This window comes from Aulostomus chinensis, chromosome 14 (genome assembly GCF_037954235.1).
Source record: "Aulostomus chinensis isolate RoL2024-O1b breed Wild chromosome 14, RoL_Achi_v1.0, whole genome shotgun sequence".
NCBI lineage: Eukaryota > Metazoa > Chordata > Actinopteri > Syngnathiformes > Aulostomidae > Aulostomus > Aulostomus chinensis.
In genome coordinates, this window is record NC_141333.1 from 13,880,132 (window position 1) to 13,903,606 (window position 23,475).

The 23,475-nt window shown below is 41.9% G+C and overlaps 2 protein-coding genes and 1 long non-coding RNA gene across 6 annotated transcripts; 2 read left to right on the forward strand and 1 right to left on the reverse strand.

Moving 5' to 3' along the window:
* Positions 1-453: 453 nt before the first annotated feature.
* Positions 454-8,862, forward strand: haus5 (HAUS augmin-like complex, subunit 5). Of its 3 annotated transcripts, none has more exons than XM_086223534.1 (20): positions 457-609; positions 692-819; positions 892-954; positions 1,504-1,536; positions 1,945-1,969; positions 2,076-2,208; positions 2,417-2,576; positions 2,663-2,759; positions 3,151-3,242; positions 3,346-3,400; positions 3,492-3,619; positions 3,699-3,780; positions 3,893-4,047; positions 4,976-5,138; positions 5,348-5,428; positions 5,585-5,730; positions 5,956-6,052; positions 7,005-7,143; positions 7,282-7,414; positions 8,602-8,862. In XM_086223534.1, exons 2-20 carry the CDS (start codon positions 722-724, stop codon positions 8,702-8,704), a joined length of 1,983 nt encoding a protein of 660 aa, XP_086079660.1. In that variant the 5' UTR covers positions 457-609; positions 692-721; the 3' UTR covers positions 8,705-8,862. The 3 variants fall into 3 exon arrangements, with proteins under 3 accessions (XP_086079659.1, XP_086079660.1, XP_086079661.1); XM_086223535.1 differs by having other exon boundaries at positions 461-506; XM_086223533.1 differs by having other exon boundaries at positions 454-819.
* LOC147249834 (uncharacterized) lies at positions 4,648-10,186 on the reverse strand. Its single transcript, XR_015119160.1, has 3 exons — positions 9,960-10,186; positions 8,631-8,770; positions 4,648-7,411 (listed from the first exon to the last, which is right to left on the reverse strand). It is a non-coding gene; the product is annotated as an uncharacterized LOC147249834 (long non-coding RNA).
* sin3b (SIN3 transcription regulator family member B) lies at positions 9,173-23,177 on the forward strand. 2 transcript variants are annotated; one of them, XM_086223530.1, is made up of 19 exons: positions 9,173-9,646; positions 10,778-10,884; positions 11,251-11,404; positions 12,575-12,940; positions 13,467-13,622; positions 13,925-14,053; positions 14,193-14,282; positions 14,416-14,534; positions 14,613-14,826; positions 14,958-15,074; positions 15,198-15,436; positions 15,918-16,101; positions 17,586-18,513; positions 18,814-18,983; positions 19,218-19,391; positions 19,628-19,720; positions 19,839-19,933; positions 21,528-21,726; positions 21,805-23,176. In XM_086223530.1, the coding sequence occupies exons 1-19, from the start codon at positions 9,536-9,538 to the stop codon at positions 22,039-22,041; spliced, it is 3,882 nt and encodes a 1,293-aa protein (XP_086079656.1). In that variant the 5' UTR covers positions 9,173-9,535; the 3' UTR covers positions 22,042-23,176. The 2 variants fall into 2 exon arrangements, with proteins under 2 accessions (XP_086079656.1, XP_086079657.1); XM_086223531.1 differs by lacking the exon at positions 9,173-9,646 and adding an exon at positions 9,840-10,084 and having other exon boundaries at positions 21,805-23,177.
* The last annotated feature ends 298 nt before the right edge of the window (positions 23,178-23,475 follow it).

The following is a 23,475-nucleotide window of genomic DNA, read 5'->3' on the forward strand; positions in this document are numbered from 1 at the left end:
AAAAGAAATGCGGAGTTCACAATATTAAATGTGAGTAAACATGTACTAACCACCTTTTTAACCCACTGGGAAACTCTTTCAGGCATAGAAAACGCTTATGATAGATATGACACACGAAAGAATTGAAATAATACTGCATGGTTGAAAACATGCATACATTCTTCTAAGTAGCTCCTCAACCCAACACGCTTTGGTTGTTATAATTCTTCAATGTATTTTTTTGTTATTAATTGTTTTGAAGAGGTTATTCAGTTCAAAATTCTGCATATTGATTGAGTACAACCCCTAATCTGCTGCATAAATGCAGACAAAGCTGTCATAAACGGAGGGTGGAAAAAATTGAAACCATCCTAAACATAAAAATACTCGGATATTACTTTGATAATACACTTTTTATTTGTGTAGAAAATCTTGAGTATGTGTGTCTCAATTTAGGTGCGAAGGCGACCAGAGGCGGCGCCACCTTAACGGAAGTGCAACCCGGAAATAGCGTGAACGGGCGGGAGGTTGAAAGTTTCAATATTTGAGGTCAAAATTTGTCATAGAAATGTACTTGTAGTTACGTTTTCATTTTTTCCTCCATAACAGCGTATATGCAGAAATACTACGGTACTAACCAGATTAACAAACTAAATTCAATGAACAACTAAAGCTAGCTATTTGAGCTAACGTTAGCTTGTCGTCTTGCTAGCTTGCTCGTTGTTTACTTTCTGTTGGGAGGATGGCGGACAGGAATCTTGTTCAGGAGTTGAAGCGTTGGGCGACAGATGAGTTTAGTCTTCCTCCGGAGAGCCTCCCAAATGACAGCTACTTCAAAACGTCAGTATCTGTTTGTTGTCTTTATCCTCTTGTCTTTATCCTGAAGTATATTAATGTTACTTTGCTCTCCAGGCTGTGTGTTGGGACGGGAAAGTCCATTTGGAAATACGTCATTCAACACATCTTTCAACAAAGGTTCGTCTTTATACTGTTTTATTATTAAAACAAATGGCAACTGCGTGTAGTAATGGTGGATGGATGATCCTAGTCTAGATCAAACTGAATCGACATAATGTTACTTCAGTATTATTGAAGCTAGTCTTGGCTTGTTTTCTGAGCAATGGGTACACTTTTTACTCCCTTAACCCTCAAGATTACTCCTTAATTACATTTGCCTTAAACAAGTGCATTACAGTATTATTTTTTATTAAAATCATCATAGATTTTTTTTATGTTCACAAAAGTGTAAAGTGAAAAAGAAATTCAGCAATTGTTGATGATTTTAATTTGTTATTTTTTGGTTCCAAAATACATGTGAGTGGTTTAACATTAAAACTTCTTTAAGTTCCCCACCTACATCAGTCGTTAAATGAATGTATTAGCTAGAGTGAAGGGTGTTGTTGCATGATGTGTCTGTTAAACCTTGTGGTCTTATAAACTACAGTCTCTGTCTCTGCACAGTGTCGGACAACTAAAACAAAATGATATGCAGCTTCTTAACCTGTCTCTTCTGTATCCTTCCAGGAATGTGAGGATCATGCGAGGCAATCTTCAATGGTATCTTTTTGACTCTGGTGTTCTTGTCATAGGCACGAGAGCCATTATTTTCATATTTAATGCTCAGGTTGATCTACTGACTCTGCAAACACTTGATTACTGTGGGTCTGCTCATTACATTATATGTCAAAGGAGACATAACTGCAGTGTAGGCTTTCATTTATCTGTCCCTGGGCATCATCATACGTATATGTAACCACAGCATTTTTTTGTTTTAATCCTGCTTAAGACCTCATTTTTGTATAGTACTTTCAGTTTAGCTATCTCTGTAAACATGTTTTAATTATGATTCGAAAATTATTGAAAACATAATTCTCACTAGATAGACTAGTTTGCATAAACTATACCTCAGTTTTTTTTCCACCATGACCATTTTTTTCTATTATGTTCTTTGACATTAACGTCAAGGTACAAAGTGCTTCAAGACAAAGAGGTAAGATATATTTTATCATCTCCAGAATAACATTTTTATTTTATAATCTCCAGCTCAGTTTTTACCTTGTTCGCGACATGCATGGATTAAAAATATGCATCCTCAGTTGAAGCAGACGGAGGGCCAGAGTGTTGCTGCCAAGAAGAGTGAACTTCAGAGGAAGATTGAGCAGCTTAGAGCTGAGATCAGTCACCTGGACTCTCAGCTCAGTGGAGCAGAGGAACAGCTGATAACTCAAGGTCCCCTCATATGCAGCCGGTGCTGTTTGCTATTTGTTTTGGATACATGCAAATGTTTCAGCCCAATGTAGCTATTGGATTCTGTTGACAGACTATTGAGGTATCCCTGTAAAAATCTCTGAATCCCAGAAGAGCTCCTTAAAGCAGTGATGCATGATATGGACCAATATTTGCACCCACACCTGTGTTTCTTACTTGTCACTAACAGAGCAGTCCATCGGCGGTACCTGGGCTCAGGTAGAGGACAGTCAACGCCGAAAGCTTCTTCTACAGGCCTTCAGGCAGCGCAGCATCTCTGGTCGTAGGGCGCTCTCTGATGACATACAAGAGGTCAGTGGGCACTGCCAGGAACTGGAGCAGATGGCCGGGTAAGGCACAGAGAACATTCACACTTGCATAATCATAATGTAGGACATTGGATCTGAAAACCTAATTGTGGTATTTTGTATTGCAGAAAAGCAGAGATTGAAGTGTTGTTTGAAAATAATTCGTCTGGTAGCTGCGACGATGACAACCTCAACTCCAAAGCTGCAGCAGAGGCACAGGTCTTGGTGAGAGCCGCCAAATTCAGTTTTAGTTGTAACTGAAAAGTGATCTTGCAGAAATAAAATAAAAAAGGAGACTATAGAGAGAGACAATAGTGGTGTGGAGGTTTGAACCTAATGAGCATGTTCCCTTGTGTAGGAAGTGATTTATTGGCCAGGGTAGTGGTCACTAATGAAAACATTTCAACTCCTGGGATTAAGATATTGAACTTGGCCATATTGTAAGTTTGATTAATTATGCAGCACTAATTTTTATAGCTTTATGGCTGATAATGATAAAGGCATTTCATTTTCTTTTGCTCACAAGTTTGAGATATGAAACCTGTAAACACTACATCACATCAAATCAGACAGCTGCTGAAAGAATCAAATTTTTCCTTTCAACCTCATCTATTAGCGTGAGGTGAGAGAGCTGTGTAACGACAGGATCCGCTTCTATCAGTCATTACAAGAGAGTGAACTGAAAATAACAGACACTGCAGCCACACGGTAAGCACTGCAGTGGAGACGATCAACAAGTCAGTCTTTCTTTTCGTTAACCATCAACTGCTTTTTTACTTTGATTAATTTCTTCTACTTGTTTTTTTGTCAGTATGACCTGTGAACAGAGGACTGCAGTGTTTCAGTACTGGTTAAGTGCTGTGGAGGTTTGTGCCTTTATTAAAACAATGTCTCGACTTGTGGCGTGTCTTAAAAAGTCACACTAGAATTACTTGTTGCGACTTGTCTTGTGTTTAGGAGCTGTTGTCTGGTTCTCCTCCCACCCATGTCCTCTCTGCATTGCAAAACTTGGCTTTCAGAGAACAGAAGGAACTGGAGGAGAAACTCTCCTCTCTGAATGTGACACGGGATGTGACAGCTCTACAGTAGGCAAATGCTACCTTTATCATATTTGATTTATAACTTCTTTTTTTTAATGGTATTTTGTTTGCCATTTCACTCCAGGTTCCGCTATGAGAGCAACCACCTTCTGGACATTTCAGCACAAGAGGATAATGAGTTGCCACCTGTTAAGACTCTCTTAGAGGTGCTGCAAACAAACACACATCCATGCTCAACACACACCTTGATAGAAAAAATAAAAGTTTGGGATGAAAAGGATGAAAAATAACTTGCAGTGTGTTTGTGTGTGGTTCCAGGATGCATGGCAAGAGGTGGAGCAGACTTTTGTTGAATTAGCTCAGACCCGCTCCAGAGTGCATCATCTTCGGAACCAGCTGCTTGCCCGCAAAAAGGAAGCTGAGCAGGAGGTGTCAGGTTTAGCAGATGAGCTCCACAACGATTCCCTGGCATTGTAAGTCTACTGGTTTTGGAAAATCTAATTTATAGAATTCAAGGCAAATCATGAAAAAAACAACAACTTTTCTACATCGTTGCAGTAGGACACCTAATAAAAATGATTTGATAAAATAACTTCTTTATGGAGGGTGGTGCAGTGGTCAGCACTGTTGCCTCACGGCAAGAAGGTTCCAGGTTCGAACCCCGTCTTGAGCATGTGATCTTTCTGTGTGGAGTCTCCATGTTCTCCCTGTTCCTGCGTGGGTTCTCTCTGGTACTCCAGCTTCCTCCCACAGTCCAAAGACATCAAGAGGGGACGAGGCTGATTGATACTCTAAATTGACTGTAGGTGTGACTGTGAGTGTGAGTGGTTGTCTGTCTCTATGTGTTGGTCCTGAGATGGACTGGCGACCTGTCCAGGGTGAACCCTGCCTCTCGCCCGAAAGTGTCTGGGATAGGCTCCAGCCCCCCGCGACCCTTAACAGGAATAAGCGGAAGAAAATGGATGGACTTCTTTATGAACGCATTTATTCAACAAATAAGACTTTGGTCTGAGAAATGTCTTATATAAATAGTTCTCATTTCAGAGCAGTGGAGAAACTTAATGTTAACTAAAACTTGGCACACATGGCAGGAGTTTTAAAATTTTGATAAATCTGGTGGTATCACACATTTTAGGACAATCATGAACAATATTCTTCCTTCTAATCTCAAATATACATTACAAGACCTGAAAATAATGCCTCACGCACACTCCAGGATCTTATCAGAATACTCACGCCAGAAGGGGAAGTGCACCGTCTCACATGATCTCATGAGGAAGCAGTTTTACTATAAAGCCAAAAAAAACTATTATCCTGTTGTGTGAGGCTGGGTTAATCATGGCAAATATCAAGATTTTGTTTAAATAATGTTTAATACCCTGGATTCTTTATTGTTGTCAGGTCAGCTCTTGATCTAGAGCTGCAGTGTGTGATGCAGGCAGCCGCCAGGGATCATATAAGAGACTTCTGTGTCCAGCTTGACCAGCATGCTAGAAGCCGACAGGAGGTGCTCCGGAACCTCCGCAACCAGTGGCAGCGTATTATGGACTTCCGACAACTAGTGGTGAGAGTGAATAGACAATATTGAGTTTGTCCCTTTTGAATCAAGTTTCTTTTATTTTCAGTTGTGTCAGCACTTTTGGAGTAGAGGAATGATTTATGCACCCTGTTACAATTTTGGAGACAAACCTGTCCATGAACTGACGTCACTGTGCCATCTGTCTTTTCTGCCACATGTATCCTTAAACATGTTGTGTTTGTGTGTTGCTCCAGACCCTCAGACAGGATCATATCAGAAGTCTGATAAAGGGGAACTCAACAGCTAAGACAGAATTGATCCATCTGCACAGAGAGGTGGGGATGTTCTCCATGTGTGACAATGAAGTTCAGATCACTTTTTTCAAAGGCTTGCTTCATGCTCTGCTGAGAGAACCAGTTTGGTCGTTTTCAAAGGTACAAAGGGGACAATATATGAACAATCAACCCTTCTTTCTGCCTGTCTGTGTTCAGTTACAGGACTTCCTGCAGGGCAAGCTGGTGCCACAGTTTGAAGATGTCACCAGTGCCGCCAAGAATCTAAGGAACGCCATTTCAAAGGAAGCCAGACAGTTGGGAACGATTTCACTTTATGCTCTGGATCACAGGATTGTTGAAGGGTAAGAAGTTGTGTTGGCTTCTATTACACATTCACAGCAGGAGACAGATGTGAAAATATTAATATTTGCTTGGAAATGAGCCTATTTCTACAACGACCCACCTGTGGCGTCAGCTGCTGGGGACTAAAGCGTCTGACTCACTAAGACATGTTTAATCATACTCCTATCAAGTGGTGATGATTGCCAAACCAAAATAGAAACGTGACTGAATGTCTGTTGTGTCAGAGCACAGAGAATCCCGGCATCATGGTTGTCTATCCGTCGCTTGCAGTCCCCGACCTTCAGCAGCTTGTGTCAGAGTTTGGCTTTCCCACTCTACAGGGTGAGTGTTGGCATGTAAATAGTTCTATATGTTGTCACCAAAGTGAGAACTTTGTTTTCCTCTGTGGCACAATACTCAAGCCATGTGTCTCTGATTGCTTTCAATTGGATCAATGACATTTTAGTTCCATATATTTAATGCTAAAATGAAAAAAATCTCAATTATGACCTTTTTTTTTTTGGTAGCAATTTGTCCAAAAAGTGTATTTTGCCTTTTAAATTACACACAAATGTGTTCTGAGACATTTTTTTCACTCCCTCTTCATTTTGAGACTCCAGAATTCAGAAAGAGCCACGTACATTCAACTCGAAATGAACGAATCCACACAGCCTCCAAGTACAAACAGCAGCAAACTGTCCAAAATCATAAGTTTATAAACTGTCTACAGTAAATCTAGAATCCACGTCGTTGAAATCAGCTGCATCCAAAAACACGAGTGTGTTTGCAAACATGTAAACAGTGAAGAGACAAACTCCTGCAGTCACTTATTGCTGGAATATGTATTTACACTATGTTTGAATATGTTCAAATTAAGTGCATTGCTCCTTATCTCTTCCTCTCCGAGACACATGATGACACAGTTGCACTACAAGGAGTAACTTTCAGAAAAACATGGCAGCGTTGCTAAAAGGAATTGATAAGCTTGGAGGCATACTATGTTGGCTCTCAGATTTGACGACACAGATTCTGGTGATTCCAGTTCTCTCCTCTCCTCATTTTCTTCCATTGAAGTTTTAAATTTTCCTTGAGCTGTCAGTCTCATTGCTCAAACCCTTCTGTTTGAGTAGTAAAGCTGATAAAAATGTCTTTCTGCTAAGATACCAACAGCTTTGCATTGGGTTTTGTTTTTTGGGGGGTTTTTTTGGACTGAAATCTGTCAAGTTGTGCAAATATTTCCCCTGCTGCTGTCTTCAACTCTGACAGAATTAACATTTGTCTCTACTTTCTTAAGGCTCCAGAAGATTTGTGTTCCCAGGCGCGTAACAAACAGCTGGAGTTGCGATTTCTCCGTCAGTTACTGCAGCTTCACTCTGTCACTCTGCAGAAGACACAGAAGGACACAGAGCTGCTGCCTGCATCTGATCAGAAAGGTGATCAAAGTACAGCAAAGAGAGTGAATCTTTATAATCTTTTCAGAGGAACAGCAAAAAGTGTTGTGTTTGGCTGGTTGTACACATGCGGGCGCTGATGTGGAATTTGTTTCTTCTGATCTTCACTGTGCTTCTCAGCCTTGCTGTCCAGAATCATGGAGGAGGACCAGAAGCTCCTGAAGTCTCTGATTCCCAGAGTGCGAGGCCTCACCCAACGTTGTGCGCAGGGTCTTTCTTGTGGGGATCAAGTCAAAACTGCCATCTCCTACTGGTGAGACAGATTTTGGAAGTATACAACTTACCAATGTGTAGAATGTCCTCTCAGTATTTTTTAATAAAAGATAATCATTTTTGATTAGATATTTGCAGGCTGGCCATATTTCAGAAATTTGTAAAGTTAAAGTAGAAATTAAATCTTAACGGACATTAGGGAGCCTGTCTTTTTTTACTCACTTCACTGTGTGAAGGTAGGATGGGAGTGCTGACTTGTTCATGTGTAAGGACCCTCTTCATAATCAGGTCCAAACCCTAATAATGGTCGCCACAAGGCAGGACTTCAATATGGCCCTGAGTCTGCAGAGTTTCACCTCTACTGGTGATGGAGACCTTTTTAACCTACTAGTTTCAGTACTGACAATAGGGGTTAGTTTGTTATGTGCCTTAAAAATTGCAGTTGTTAACAACTGTCAAAACAAGACTGCAGAGGTTGTCACAGACGTTGAACGTCATCATGCACAGAACCGATGTACTAAGCAGTGACTTTAAAGTAATGAATCCACAGTGTCGTCCACTGACAGCATAATAAGCTTTTTAAAAATAGTGAATGAATTCACTCTTCAAATATCGTAAAAGCGGTGTTCATTTGTGAAGATTATCTTTCAAAACAAAACATTGAAGTTCCAAACCTTGTTTGCTAAAGAGATTGTTTTCAGCAGTAATCCCTCATCCACTGTAAAAATCCCTTTGGTTCTTAGTCGAGAGAGCCTATGGCAACGCAAAAACTCTGGGATGTCCACAAAAAATGCCATCCTTGCGGCACTCTACTTACATAATATATGTAATACTATGTTGAAATTTCAGTATTTTACTCTACATGTACAATTTTAGTATTGATACATAAAATAATCTAATATTGTGAATGGTCAAACTCTATCCTGAGTAAATGTTATCATACATGGATGATGACCAGGAATTTGAATGTAGCAAAAGTAAACGTGGGAGCACAATTTCAATCCTTGAATTGCCTTAATGGCACAAGGCTACAATCTGTCCTTGTGAAAAGAAGAAGCTCTCAGTACCCTTTGTGTTCTTTTAATTAAGTGGGTAGCAAACATTGCCTGCCTTTTAGCAATGTGCTTTCATCAGCATTGTCAAGAATATGACTGAAATGGATTTGTTGGTATCAGACTGCTTCGATAGCACATTATATCTTGTGTTTTTGTGTTTTCATTCATGTAGGTGGGATCAACCAGGGCAGCATGTTTTACCTGAGGTCAGTAAAGGAGGATTGACTTATCAACAGTGGCTACAAAGGTGGAAACTGGCTGCCGCAGCCTCCTAGAGGATGCATCAAAGTTGAGAGGAGAAGAAGATAAAGGATATCCCTCCCAGCATCTGAACCACCAGGCTGCATTAGAAAGGAAATGCAGTACAAAGCACCATCACTACTCTGTTTCACGTTTTACTCTAAATTCTCTAACAAATAAATCATTTCATTTTAAAAGCAATTGTCATTTCTGTTTTCTGTGAATAGCACTCAAAATGTCAATGGAAAGTTGCTCCATGAATGAAGGGAAATAAACTAAATGTCCTATTGGAGATGTAAAATTGATATAATGTCTACTCATGGGAACAGATTGGGGTGTCCTGCTACGGTTTTACATGGAACAACGTTGCTCCTTTGTAGCAATGAGGGGGGAGTGGAGCAATCTGATTCTTGTGAACTCAGCTCCTCCCACCTTTGCGGCTGCGCAGTTCAATTTTTCACTTTTTTTTCCTCCAATTTTTCACTCCTACTCTGGCTTCCGGACGCCAAGACACACCGCTGCCGCCGAATTTAAAGAGACAGACGATAGTTATTTTAAATAGGATAAACGGCAACCATTGTCCCTTAGCTTATTTCCCGATGTCTCGGCGTGTTTAATTCGATGGGGATGTTGAGTTAAAGTCGCAGCTAGTAGCAGCTTTTCTGTCACCACCCTCCACTCTGCTGGATTTCCCGTCCTTTCGCGCTGTGCCGAGACTGTCCAGCCAGGCAAAGTAGGGTTGCTCGCTGGCAGGCTGGCTTCCCGACCGAGAGGAAGGTTTGTCGGCTAGCCAACAACTGGAGGTACAACCGAAGCTTCCCTCTCAAGTTGTGATAGTGGCTTTCGAGCCTCCTGTCGCCGGGATAATGGCGAAGATTCAGGCGCACAGCACGGCCAAGCAAATAAACCAAATTCAAGACAAGCCTTACGTTATAACACAAAAGCAAGTGCAGCAGCAGCACTTCCAGAAACTCAAGGTAAGAGGACAACGGCAGAGGGAAAAGTCCCTCAGAGTCAGAACCATTTTGTTCAGTCGGATCATTGGATTTGAGGCTTTTCTGTCTCCTCTAACGTCGAGTTAGTGAAAGCGACGGCTGGCTAACATTAGTTAGCTCGCTGGCCTATTAAAAGTAACGTTAATTCATTGCTCAGCAGCCGGACATTGACATTTCAAGTTAAATGTAGAAGCTGTGTTTTAATAATGCACGTTTGAGTGACAGTCGAACGACACAGTTAGCCGTAGTTTCTTATTTACGGTGTCAATAGCAGCTACTGGGAGCAAACTCAAACCTCGGTTGTGGGAAGTTCCTCCTTGTTCGTTTTTTTCAGCCACCCTGAACAAAGTGGAGGTCGTCAGGCAGGCTAGCCAAGAACGGCTGTTTCAGATGATTAGCAGCTTCATTAGACATTTCTTTGTAATGTTTGGATTTTTCTTTGTCGCACTATTGTTGCCAACACGGCACTGTTGGCGAGGGCTGAGCAGTGACTAACCGTATTGTATAAATGTGTATGTGGGTAGTAAGTGTTAGGGGAGTTATTATTGTCAGTTGGCTAACGTTAGCTAGGAGCAGCCCTCTAAAGATGTGGACCATTTGTGATAATGCTTTGTGTGAACACATTATTATCGTAACCTAACCTGGCTGGTGAATAAAGAAAAGCGGTGATCTAGTGAACAACAACAAAAAAGCTGCTCGGTGTTTTTATTCAGGCGTGTATTTATTCACTCGTACACGCCGTACTGCTAACTAGTACATTTGTTGATATAGCACTTGAGTTGGACAATGAAGATGCCAAATAGGAACCCGTTTACGTAGCTTTCAGAATCTACAAATAGCTTTAAGGAAATTCCGCAGTACAGATATGTGTTTGTTTGTCGCACTGCTTGAAATTTGATAGGACGATTTGATTGTTCAGCTCGTTTTTTAACAGGGGAGCCAGTTCAGTCATTGACGTTCTTGCAAGCCATTGTTGTGTTAAACAAGTTAATGCTAATTTAGAGCTGATTTAACAGGATCCTACTACGTTAACAGCAACAGAGGGTGATTGTCTAAACGCTTTTCCAGGCAGTGCTTCATGATCCTTTTTTTCCCCCTCTTCCCGTGTTTCAGGTTGAAGATGCCTTGTCATATCTGGACCAAGTCAAAATTCGTTTTGCAAACGATCCTGGTATATACAACAAGTTCCTTGACATCATGAAAGAGTTCAAGTCACAGAGGTACCTATGAGCATTTATGCATCTATTTAAAAAAAAAAACAAAAAAAAAACAAAACAACACATGGTTAAGGATGCTGCTCGCTACTATCCGTACCTTAAGAGTAACCACTTAGTGATGCATTTTTGATGAGATGATTCATCATATAAATTCTTGATGATGTTTGGAATGTGATTACTTTGCAACACTTACGTTTCTTAGGGATTTGCAACAGATTTTAAGGCTCCTGTTATCAAACTTCATGTGCCATGTTACTGTTATTATTGATCAGTTGATACCCTTGAGAGTGGGATTCATTATGACTGATTTGACGTGATAATATTTTTATATACGTATATATATGTCTGTTTGTCTGATTTTCTCAACAGTATTGACACTCCGGGGGTCATCAACCGTGTGTCACAACTCTTCCATGGTCACCCTGACTTAGTCTTGGGCTTCAATGCCTTCCTACCCCCGGGGTACCGGATAGAGGTACCCAAGAATGGAATGGCTTTCCTCCAGTCTCCATTCTCCACACAGGTGAGACCCTGACCCCAAACCTGACCCTGTACACCTCTTAGCTGTTTGAAGTACCTTTGTAAAGATTTTATAGTTTACAGATATACATCTATACCATTATGAAGCATAAAAATACTTACTTCGTATGGCACACACAAATATGTGGGGTTCTATTCCTGGCAGATAATTGGAAGAGTAATTATCCTGGACACTTTGTCTACAGTATTAAGAGTATTAATGGAAGATTTTGACACAAACTCGACAAGACATCACAGTTAAGTAGGATTTTTTTTTAATGTACTTAAAACACAAGACTTCAATTTTGACTGCAACTAAACAAAACAAAAAAACTAAACAAAAATATGTTTGTTTGTTTTTTTTAAATTTCAAGTATTAGCCAAGAATTAAGTGTGAGATTTTTGTGTTGAAGTAGAAGTGTAATGGTGATACTGGACTAACAGACGTTCATGTCATATACGGGTTCAAATGAGTGAACATAAGTGACTTTTGCATCATGAGCAATGAGCAATGTCCGACATCCTTGTCTATCCACCTATCCATGAGCTATTTACCAGTTTATCTTTCATTCTGATTTTTTTTCCTGTACACTGATGAATTTAAGTCTTGATAGCTCTGGTTTGGTTTCTTCATTTGTGGCTCTTAAGCTGCTAAGAGATCGGCTATTTGCTTGCTTGTGGTTTGTTGCTGATAGGGTTGTTTACACTTGAGTTTTCAGAGCCTTTTCATGGAACTCGACACTATGAGAGCTGTCGGAGTAAAACAGAACAGTAAAGCTATGCTCAGCCTTATAGTGAGCTGTAAGTCACTGTAAGGCCGGAAAGATGCAGAGTCAGGTAAAAAGGCTTGAGGGCTCATCACCCCGAGCGACACCTGACAATGCATGTGGTTGATTCTTTTATTGTTATAAAGATTATCAATAAGAGTTAACGTCCCTATGAATAATACATTTGTTCATTTATATGTTTTTGAATAATTGACCTTATATTGCAGCTATTAAAATGCCACATCTGTGTTTAGATGTCCGTTTAAGACTGGTGTAAGAACAAGGGTTGAATATTATTGTGGCAACTTGAATATTGAAAGAATTTATCACCAAATTTTAACCTGATATTTACTGGCAAATGTGTTCATCCAAAATCTATACTTTTCACACATTTGTCCTGTACTCAGGTATCAGCGGGCCAGCAGGAGAAGAGTGTCACCACCTCCACAGTTTCTGCAACCTCAGGTAGTGCCTCTGCCACCAGCACTGACGCTGGACCAGCCCAGACCGGCGACGTCAAGGCAGCCTCAGCAGAGTCGCTATCTTCGTCAACTTCAGTAGGACCTCCCGAAACTCCGAGCAGACTTTCTCTTCCCTTGACGAGCAGAGAGAGCCAGAATCAGGCCACCACCTCATCTGTGTCCCCGCCTGCCTCAGAGACCAGCCCCGTAGAGTTCGACAGTGCCATCAGCTACGTAAACAAGATTAAAAACCGCTTTCTGGACCATCCAGAGATCTACAGAGCCTTCCTGGAGATTCTTCATACGTATCAGGTTGTGTCTTACTTTTTTTTTTTTGCATGCGCCTCAAAGATTATCGATGCATTTCGGTCAAACTCTGGCGTAAGAATTTTTGTTTTCCGTGTGTTCAACTGATGTCTCTTTACTCAGAATCTCAGTTAATTTACAATCCCTGAGTTTTCATACCGTCTTAAGCACCTATGTCATAACAGTATCAAATGAAATCAGTTGTAAACACGGTACTGTTCATCCTCAATCTATAAATGTTTGCTATGGCATTTGTGTGCACCAAATACTGCATATTGTTGTTATCAAGTAGTGTTATTAACTACTGAGTCGTTTTCTTCTGCAAGAACACAGTCAAGTTGGTTGTGAGCGTTTGACTGCTTAATACTGCTAAGTTTTAGGAGTGCAGGTCTGTCATTCCTGTGGCTATCTGACTCCTTTAGCTGGTTAATGACATTTTAACAAGCAAAAAAGCTTCGAGGTGAGGCTTATTGTGAAGTATTGAATCTCCCTACACCTTTAGAACGTCATCTTACTCCTGTTTACCTCTTAGAAGGAGCAGCTGGAAGTGAAGGAGAGCCGCGGCAGTCGAGGCACCAGTGGTATGACGGAAGATGAGGTGTTTTCTAAGGTTGCCAGTCTCTTCAAGGGACAAGAGGACCTGCTGGCTGAGTTTGGGCAGTTCTTGCCTGATGCCAAGAGATCACTGGTCAGTCGCATGGTAGACAGATATCAAAAGTTTCCAAACTCAAAATGTGTTTGTTAAACAAGTAGCAATCAGTCTTGTCACCAGCCCTGGAATTGTTGTATGTTTTTTTTCTTTTTTTTTCTGTCGCCTTACAAATGAACTGCTACTGATCTTTTCATTTCCATGCTGCTGATCAGAAATGTCACTTAGATAATGTGATTGTTAAATGGTGACACGATATACCCTGCAAGCAGTAATTGAAAGCACATCAAAGCGTTATAGGTCAGTGCAGTGAACTTTTATCAATGTTCTCCCTCGTGTAGTTCACCGGAAGCTCCCTGACAGGAGGGAAAGAGCAGCTGAAGAGACCGGAGGAAGACGACTCCATATCCAAACAGAACAAGAAGAGACCCAGACCCATACTACTGCAGCACATGTCTCCACTACTCAAGGTACCGCAGTGACAGAGAAAAGGTTCAATTTAGAATTAATGAACTAATCAATTCCAGAGCATTTCTTGTGGTTTCCAAAGCAACAACTCAAATGGTTCATTCATTACTTATCAATATCTTCCTCTTTATTTTTTACTAGAAAAAAATGAAGTATTCTTGTACCAAAGATCAGTCCTTTGCTTCTGTCAGCAAACATGGAGTGTTACGAGAATTCTCCTTCTTTGATAAGGTGAGGCAGCAATGTTGAATTCCCCTTTTCCTGTTGCTCATCCTGACACACTGTCACTCCACTTTCTGTCCGTCTGTTTGTCACATATCTTCTTGATTTGTTTAATTTCTTTGTCAACCCCATTGACCCTCAGGTTCGCCGCCTGTTTAAAAGCCAGGAAGTGTATGAGAACTTCCTTCGCTGCATTGCCTTGTTTAACCAGGAAGTCGTTTCGGGAGCTGAGCTGCTCCAGCTAGTCACTCCTTTCCTGGGGTAAGTAGATGGAACAAGATAAATGTGTGAACTGGCCTGATTTGTCTGTCACTCATGATTTCATCCATCTCCTTCCAGGAAGTTTCCCGAACTGTACACACAGTTCAAGTCATTTCTGGGGGACAAAGAGCTCTCTCATGCTGTGTCAGGGCTGTCGGATCGCTACATGGAGGGAGGAGGGGGCAGGGAGGTGGATTACGCCTCTTGCAAACGCCTGGGGTCCAGCTACAGAGCTCTGCCCAAGACCTACCAGCAACCGAAATGCAGCGGGCGGACGGCCCTATGCAAGGAGGTAGTTCCATTTTAGGAGTTGCAACTGGATCAGTGATATGCCTGATTAAGTTTGGAAGGCAAATAAGTAATACATCCCTTGTTATTAGACCCTTCTTATAGATTGTTTGCTGCGTGTGTGTCTGTGTGTAGGTTTTGAATGATACCTGGGTGTCATTCCCCTCCTGGTCAGAAGACTCCACCTTTGTCAGCTCAAAGAAAACCCCTTATGAGGAGCAGTTACACCGCTGCGAGGATGAAAGATTTGAGGTGCTCATTTACAAACCCGTCATAGGGAATGTTTTTGCATCTTTACAGCTCTCGACAGAATTTTTTTTTTTTTTTTAAATAATCCTGCTCCGTTCATCTTGTTCCATGACTCTCCACCCCTAGTTGGACGTGGTTCTGGAGACAAACTTGGCCACCATCAGGGTACTAGAGAGCGTCCAAAAGAAGCTGTCCCGCCTTTCGCCTGAGGACCAGGACAGATTCAGATTAGACGACTGCCTGGGTGGAACATCTGAAGTCATCCAACGCCGTGCTGTTTATCGGATCTATGGCGACAAGGCCCCTGAAATCATTGAGGGGCTGAAGAGGAGTCCTGCTACCGCTGTGCCTGTGGTGCTCAAAAGGTCAGAGGCCAATTTAGTGAAGCATCATTACAAATTTGGAAGTCCACATGCAGTCATCATATGCTAGTGTTTATGTACACACATTCATCTTATATCAATTCAGCACCTCCATAAAATGCCTTAATGATTTGATTAAAAATATAAATATGCTTGCACTCAAGACACCACATTCATAAATGATACAAAAAACACAGTCATTGTTTTCATTGAAACGATGTGTGGACTTTGCAAGACTGTACGAACATGCTATGATCTTGACTTGTCCTGTCAACAAAGGCAAACCAGTAACAGCCATGTTTAAAACAAACAAACAAACAAAAAGATTGTATGTTGAATACTTAGACCCTCATGCATTCTGAAAAGCTGACATATTCCCCTCCATAACTTCTTAAGTCCTTCTTATCACAGTAATTATCGCAAGTTGATAAACGTGGCCGTCTTTTGTGAAGCATGAAAAATGAATGTGTGTCATCTTCTACAGGTTGAAAGCCAAGGAAGAGGAGTGGAGAGAGGCCCAGCAGGGTTTCAATAAGATATGGAGGGAGCAGTATGAGAAGGCCTACCTCAAGTCCCTCGACCACCAAGGGGTCAACTTCAAACAGAATGACATGAAGGCCCTGCGCTCAAAGAGTCTTCTCAATGAGATTGAAAGTGTCTACGATGAGGTAAAAACTTTCCTCTGGTCTCTCTGCTAATAACCAGAAATGCTTAGTTGGCTCGGACCGTTAAAGGAAGTCTGTACAATTATAGCATCAGTTGAACACAATTATATGTTATACTATGAATTATTACTTTGCGCTACAAGATAAACCAGTTCAACCTCTCAACTTACATCCTACCATATCCACAAATGATTAACGACACAAAGTAGCATTTATTTCATGGGATGTGCACTGGTCTGTGGAAGAGATTGGAATAAAGCCAGGCATGGAAGTCGTTTTAACATAGTTGCAAAACTGTGGAATTATATAGAAAAATGTACTTTTTATCAGTAACTTATTGTGAGAGAGGCTATAAAATGGTGTATTTTTTTTAACATCACAGCACCCAAGTAAGAACAAAATGATCAGTTTGTTTGGATAGTCCTAGTCCAGGTAGCTAAGCCAGCAGGTAGCTCAGCTAGCCAGCAGCTCCGCTAGCATGTAGCTCTACTGCACTAAAAGCATACAATGCAGAAGACTAGATGTCACTTGTTTTGGGCTTCACGCACCACTGAGCAACTTTTATACGAGTCCCTGATGCTGTATACTAGTTCTCTTTATACATCAATGCTCAAAACATTTGCTACCAGGGTCATGATGATTCAGCATAAAAAAACAGACTGTGATTAAACAGATTTGGTTTTTGGAAATTTAGGTTTTAATTACATTCAACCTGGCATAGTCTGTTCTGCATTTCCCCTCATCCCCATCTTCCGCCCTCGAACACGCTGATGGTTCCCATTGGTTTTTAATAAAAGGTCAATGAGTTTCATCGAGTTCCTTGTATTTACTGTTGCATGACCGTATGCTTTAGTCAGAGGGAGTGAATGAAAGGAAATTTGCAGAGAAGGAAAGCTAATTGAAAGCATAAAGCGCCTGTCTCCATGATATGATGGTCTAAATGTCTGTTAGCTATTTATTTCTGCTTGACAATTTAGTAGTTATGCAACAACAGTGGTTTTCTTTTTAAAAGTTTATTTTGTGTCACGCACATAATTCCACTTTCTCTTTCTCCTTCGTTTTAAAGTGAACAAATGACAAGAAATGTCTCATCATATTTTTGATAAATCAATAGAACAAGGAAGTACACAAGTTGAGGCAGCTGCACTGTCAGTCTGTAATCAATCAGCGGTGCTCATCCCTGCAAACCATACCTTTTTAAATATCTAAGAGAATGGAAAGCAGTACTATATGACTTCTATTTGCAGCGATGAGAACTATATGTAATCTCTGCAGATTCTTGACTTGTTAGATGTTTTAGTTCCTTGGATGTTTTATAGAAATTTAAAAAAAAAATTGTTTCTCCCTTTCACCTTAGTTTTAGATTTCCTCTACAACCCTGACCTGAAGTGTCACGTCAGTGTTGATCTTTTCCAGTTAATGTTGGTTTCAGGACATTTATGTCTGAGGTCAGTTCAAAAACTAAGATTTTCTCATCTTTGTTTCAGCGTCAGGAACAGAGCACAGAGGAGGGTGGCGTGGGCCAGCAGGGTCGCAATGGCTCTAGTTCGGCCTCACAGAGTGAACCTCACATGGTGTTTACATATGAGGACAAGCAGATCCTGGAGGACGCTGCCTCTCTCATCATCTACCATGTCAAACGCCAGCCCACCATCCACAAAGATGACAAGGACCACATCAAGCGCATTATCCAGCACTTTGTCCCCGACTTGTTTTTCTCCCGACGCGGCGAACTCAGCGACACTGAAGACTGGACGGACGAGGAGGCCGAGCCGGAGGATGGAGGAGAGAGAGGAGAGAGAGGAGAGAGAGGAGTGGGAGGAGGAGCAGCAGCAGCAACAGCTGCAGCAGCAGCAGCAGCAGCAGCAGCAGCAGCAGCAGGAGGAGGAGGAAACGGTAATGCTACGAATGCATCAGGAACAGCAGCAGCTACAGGTAGTCAGTCTCAAGCCCAGCCTACTCAGACCCAGTCCCAGGCCCAACCCCAGCAGCAACTCAACAGTGAGTCCAGGCGGAGGCGCTGCAGCCCATCTCAACCTGCACCAGACACTGATGCCTCCAGCACTTCAGGCAGCGTGAGCCAGACAGCACCGACCGCTGGATCCACCCCGGGATCTACACCTCTGGAGGCAGGTTCAGGTGTAGTCGGGGAGAAGGTGGACCTGCGTGACCCTGAAGCAGAGCACCAAAAGGAGCTTGATGGTGTCTACAATCTTTTCTTCGTCAACAACAACTGGTACTTCTTCTTGCGGCTGCACCAGACCCTGTGTTCACGGCTGCTGCGAGTTTATCGACAGGCAGAACGCCAGCTGCTGGAGCACAGAGCTGAACAGAGCCGGGAGAGGCTGCTGATGGCCGAGGGAAGGAGGGAAAAAGCCTGTGACCTCGCCATGGAGCTCCGCCTCAAACAGCCCAGTGAGTTCAGCTGCGTGTTGGTTATGCTATTTTTTTTTTTTTTTTTTTGAAGGAGTCTTGGTCAGCAGCTACACAAGTCATTTGTTTAACAGAAGATGAAAATATAATGATCAGTTCTTTGGCTGGATTCTAATGAAATAGTACAACTGCATTTCTGCAGGTTGAATTGATATACTCACTGACCACTGCATTTATTCATATATTTTCATGGTAAGCCTTCCTTCACAACAGATTGCCAGACATACTTAACATCATAAAACCTGGTTTTGTAACTAATGTGACATCTGTTTGCATCCCCAGGTGAGGTGGAGTTAGAGGAGTACTACCCGGCCTTCTTGGATATGGTGCGCAGCCTGCTTGACGGCAACCTGGATTCAACACAGTATGAAGACACGCTGAGAGAAATGTTCACCATTCATGCCTACATCGGTTTCACCATCGACAAGGTCATTCACAACATCATTCGGCAGGTAAGGACTTCCACAGTAACGGATAATTTCTGGCTGTGATCTCTGATGGGTTTGCAAAGCTCCTCCAGACAAAATGAGCCTCTCACCTCGTCTAATCAGTGGCCGTACGCCAGGATATTATAGGAACTCCAGACATTCATATGTGGAAATGTGATGTATGCCCACACAAAATGCTGCAAAGTGTTAATGCATACTGCTTGTATATTTCTTTGCTCCCTCCTTGTGTTATTGCAGCTGCAGCACCTGGTGAGCGATGAGGTGTGTCTGCAGGTGGTAGATCTGTACCTGGCTGAGAGGAAAAGGGGGGCTGCAGGCGGGAATCTGTCCTCGCAGTGTGTCAGAGCGGCTTGGGAGACCAGCTACCAGTGGAAGGCTGAGAGAGTCATGGCTGAGGAGAACTGCTTCAAGGTTGGTGCATGTAGCGCTGCACAAACATGTTAGCGCTTGAAGCAGTGAATTATTTTGTGTCATCAACGTTTATTTTTGCTGCACTGGAAGTAAGCAGTTGACACTCGTGCAGCACCAGCGGGAGACGGTATATGCGTCCACAATTGGAATCTGACTGTTTCCTTGAGCCTGTTTTTGTGTTGTTATAATCAGAAATAGATTTGTTTGATAAGTGTTGCTTTGCGTTGCTTCATCAGGTGATGTTCATTCAAAATAAGGGTCATGTGACAATGACCATCGAGCTGCTGGACACAGAGGAGGCCCAGGCTGATGACCCCTTAGATGTACAGGTGGATATATATTCTGGACCCTTTAAAAAAGACCTTTCCACTGAGACTATTAAATATCACTGTGATTAATGGGATCAATTTGATTAATCTTGATGTGTATGTGGTCGTCCCTTCCCAGTGTTTGTCCAGCTACATGGAACAGTTCGTAGGAACCGAGTCCAGCCTGTGTTCTCAAGCAGAGGGCTACTTCTTCAAACCCGTATTTCTTCCCAGGTACGATTTCTTCTTCTCCACAGTTCTATTTCAGTGCCTCGTTTTCTTTTTAATACTTGTGACAAACCTATTGAGAACAATAACCTGGCTTGTCTTTAGCTATGTAGTGAGTTTCAGCTCACTGCTTTGCTGTCAGGCTCTTACTGTTACGGTTGAGTCTCAGCTCATCTCAGTGGAGATGTGCTCTCTTTGATTTTTTTTTTTCCAGCTTATTTGCAACTGATAATTACTTTCTTCTCCTGGGCAATACCAATTATTAATTTCACATTTTAGTATTTTAAAAACACATTTATCACTTGTTGATAAACTACTGAGGGTAAGAAAGGCCCAGCTGGAGAGAGCAAAAATGGGTGATTTAATAGCTCTGACCAAATATAACTGATAGCACTTTTGTTAAACTCAACAAAAACTCAATACTTGTGACTTTTCTATCTACTTTTCCTTCGTCACCACACTCAGTTTTTGTGTCAATCTGTTAATGCTGGTGCTCTGTATTTTGTTCAACACGTCTTCGTTGCCATGACGACCTTTCAGTGGACTTATACAATTTGTTATGTTAAAACTCTTTTGTAGACTTTTCCCCTCCTCAGGGAAACCTTGAACCACGTTTTCCAAGCAACCATCTCGTTTTTTTTTTTTTTTTTTATCTCTACTTCAGGTGCAGCAGTTTTATTTAATGAACCAAATTACCTCCCCTTTCTTCTTTAGGTTTGATTGTGGGCAGCAACCTGATCATTTCATTATTGGAATTATACAGTTCGTAAGAGTAAAGAATTCCCATTATCTATTAATGATTTATCAAGAAAGATGTATGCACCCTGCAACCTCATCTTTTAGAAAAAAAACTGGCTCAGTCACATTTATTGACTCGCTGGTGAACTTGGAGCAGCTTTGGCAGCAGAAGAGACGGATATTTCACTTTGGTCTTATAGAAAGTCTTTCATGTATCTAAAGGGTATTGAATGTCCAGACAGTCACCAGGTGGAGGGACACATGACTCCAAATTAACAATAATGTTGGTTTGCCACCTCTGGATGCTTAAATAAAGGTACTTCATAGCAATGTCAAAGGTGAAGAGTTCATCTTCTGCTCACAGGAGATATCTGCTGCCCCCAAGTGGTCTTAAATGCAGTTACTTCAGGTTCCAACAGGCTGTCTCATTTGAGTTTGTTCATCTCTGAATAATCCATGTGTGACCTCTTTATTTACTTATTCAGCCTCTTTCAGCAGAATGATAAATGAATAACGCTCACTCCAACATGCTGTCCTGACCAATGTAACATTTCCTTGAATGAAATGCCTCGATGAGCACTAACTTTAGAATGAACAGAAACCAGCAGTGAATGGCCAGTGTAACTCTTAAGCTCAGTGCAGCTTTTATATGTTCATAAGAATGCCTCATAATGTCTAATTTCCCTGTTAAACTGCACTTAAAAGTGACAGTAAACGTGATTGTGGTCAGTGATTTCTGTCTGCCGTGGTTGCTATCTGTATGTCTGTGTCGCTGTTGTATCATTTCAGGTCTGCTCTCGTCTTGGTTAATGTTTGTAAAAGTTAATCAGCTGACAGTCTACAATTAAATGTCTCGTTTCAGGAACCTGCGTCGTTTCCGTCGCTGGCAGGTGCGGCAGGTGGAGGCAATGCGCTGCAGGAGAGAGTGGCACCGCCAGCTGGGAGTGGAGAATGCCGGCAGCTTGGACTGCCGCTTTAAACTCAACACTCACAAGATGGTGTTTGTGATGAACTCTGAGGATTACATGTACCGCAGAGGGGCGCTGGTCAAGGCCAGGAAGGTGGGACGGGATTGTGTTCTTCACTGTTGTGGTTTATCTTCAGCTCAACACTGACAACCTCTTCCTCTCCCTCTTCAGTCGCAACACAGAGTGGCAGCGAACCAGCACGAACGCTTCGACAAGTGGCACCAGGGCTGGCTGGCCAATCACGTCGCGGCCTCGGCTGAACGCTCAGTGCAGAATTGGCTCATGGGGGAGGAGGAAGAAGACATGATCCCCTGCAAGACCACCTGCCTGTCGACGGAGGTGAAAGGTCAGATGGTCAACAGATACCAAGTTCATTACAGTGGTAGCAAAGCCCCCGCCTCGCCGTAGAGCTGGGCGCACGCACACAGGTAAATGCATGGACGTACCGGATATTCGCACACTAAAACACTGCAGTACCAGTTCTCCACTTTCCTCTGTAAACATGTTCACTCACTCACTGTCACTCGCTGATGAAGAAACTGTCAAAAACCCGGCACCGCCTCTGGACTGTTTACATCAGCACGGTGAACAGTGAGTGAGTGCACAGTGAGGATGAGGAGAGAAGCACCAGGACTAATGGTGAAGTAACAACGGAGAGTTCAGTCAGCGCCGACTGAACGGACGATGAGACGCGGCGGCACAAAACGGAGCTCATGGCCCTCAGCAGCAGCAGCAGCGGCAGCAGCATGGAGCTTCTCTGGTGGCACTAAAGGCTGATGAGACTGATGATCAGGTGGAGTTGCGAGATCACAAAATTTGTTTCAGAAATGTGAATGTCTTTTTTTTTTCTTTCTTTCTTCTTCTAATTTTTTTTTTTAAAAGTCAAGTGTAGTTTTTAGCTTCTAAAGCCAGAGAGCCTTCTGCTTGTTGGTTGGTTTCTGCGTGTTTATATGGAGAGATAACGGTAAATGTGTGTGTGTGTATGTATGTGTATCCTGCTCTCTTCATGTGTCTGTTTGTATGCTCAGTACAGACGCCACCACTCTGCGTTATTACCGTAGGTGCATATATACAACAGTATTTTATATATGCACCTACAACAGTTGATTGGGAAAAAAAAATCATGTGGTTCTTTACAGTGTTTGCTGTCAGCCAACTCTTGATGTTTGCATTTTTTTTTCTTTTTGTATTTTTCTTTTTTTTTTTGTGTTGTAGCTAAACAAGTTATCACCAGGGCAACAAGGAGTCCTTAAAAAGAATTGGTTTAATAATGATGAAGCATTCAAACTATGTATCATATTCATGATTTCACCAAATGTTTTTTTTTCTTTGTGTTGTCTTCTTTTGCATACTGACATTGAAAATAAAAGCAAAAATATCAGTGTTAAAATAGAATGTATAACATTTATCCTGTATCAGTTATCATGAAATAAACAACCTAGTTGTGACCTTCTTAGATGTTGATTGGCAGCTCTTCTCTCTGACATCATTGAGAGGTACATGAGTAACATCTCTGGAGCTTTCTAGTCAATCTCATGGTCCACCTCAGCTCGTCAGGTCCAAGTCTGCTACGTGTCGGGTGATATTGTGGATTTAAATGGCGATGCTCTCAGGCTGATTTCCTCCGCTGCAGAAGAGCATGAACGCGCGATAACAGTTCGTCATGGATACGACTACATTTTCCTGACACTCTGGCTTTTATTTGAAAAGGGAACGATTTATGTTGGAAGCTGATTTGTTATTTTGTGGGTTTTTTTATTTGCCAAGAAGCAAGACTTCCAAGCTCTTCACGATGATTCATTCATCCTGGTTGACCGCATTAGACATAAAACCTGCATCAAC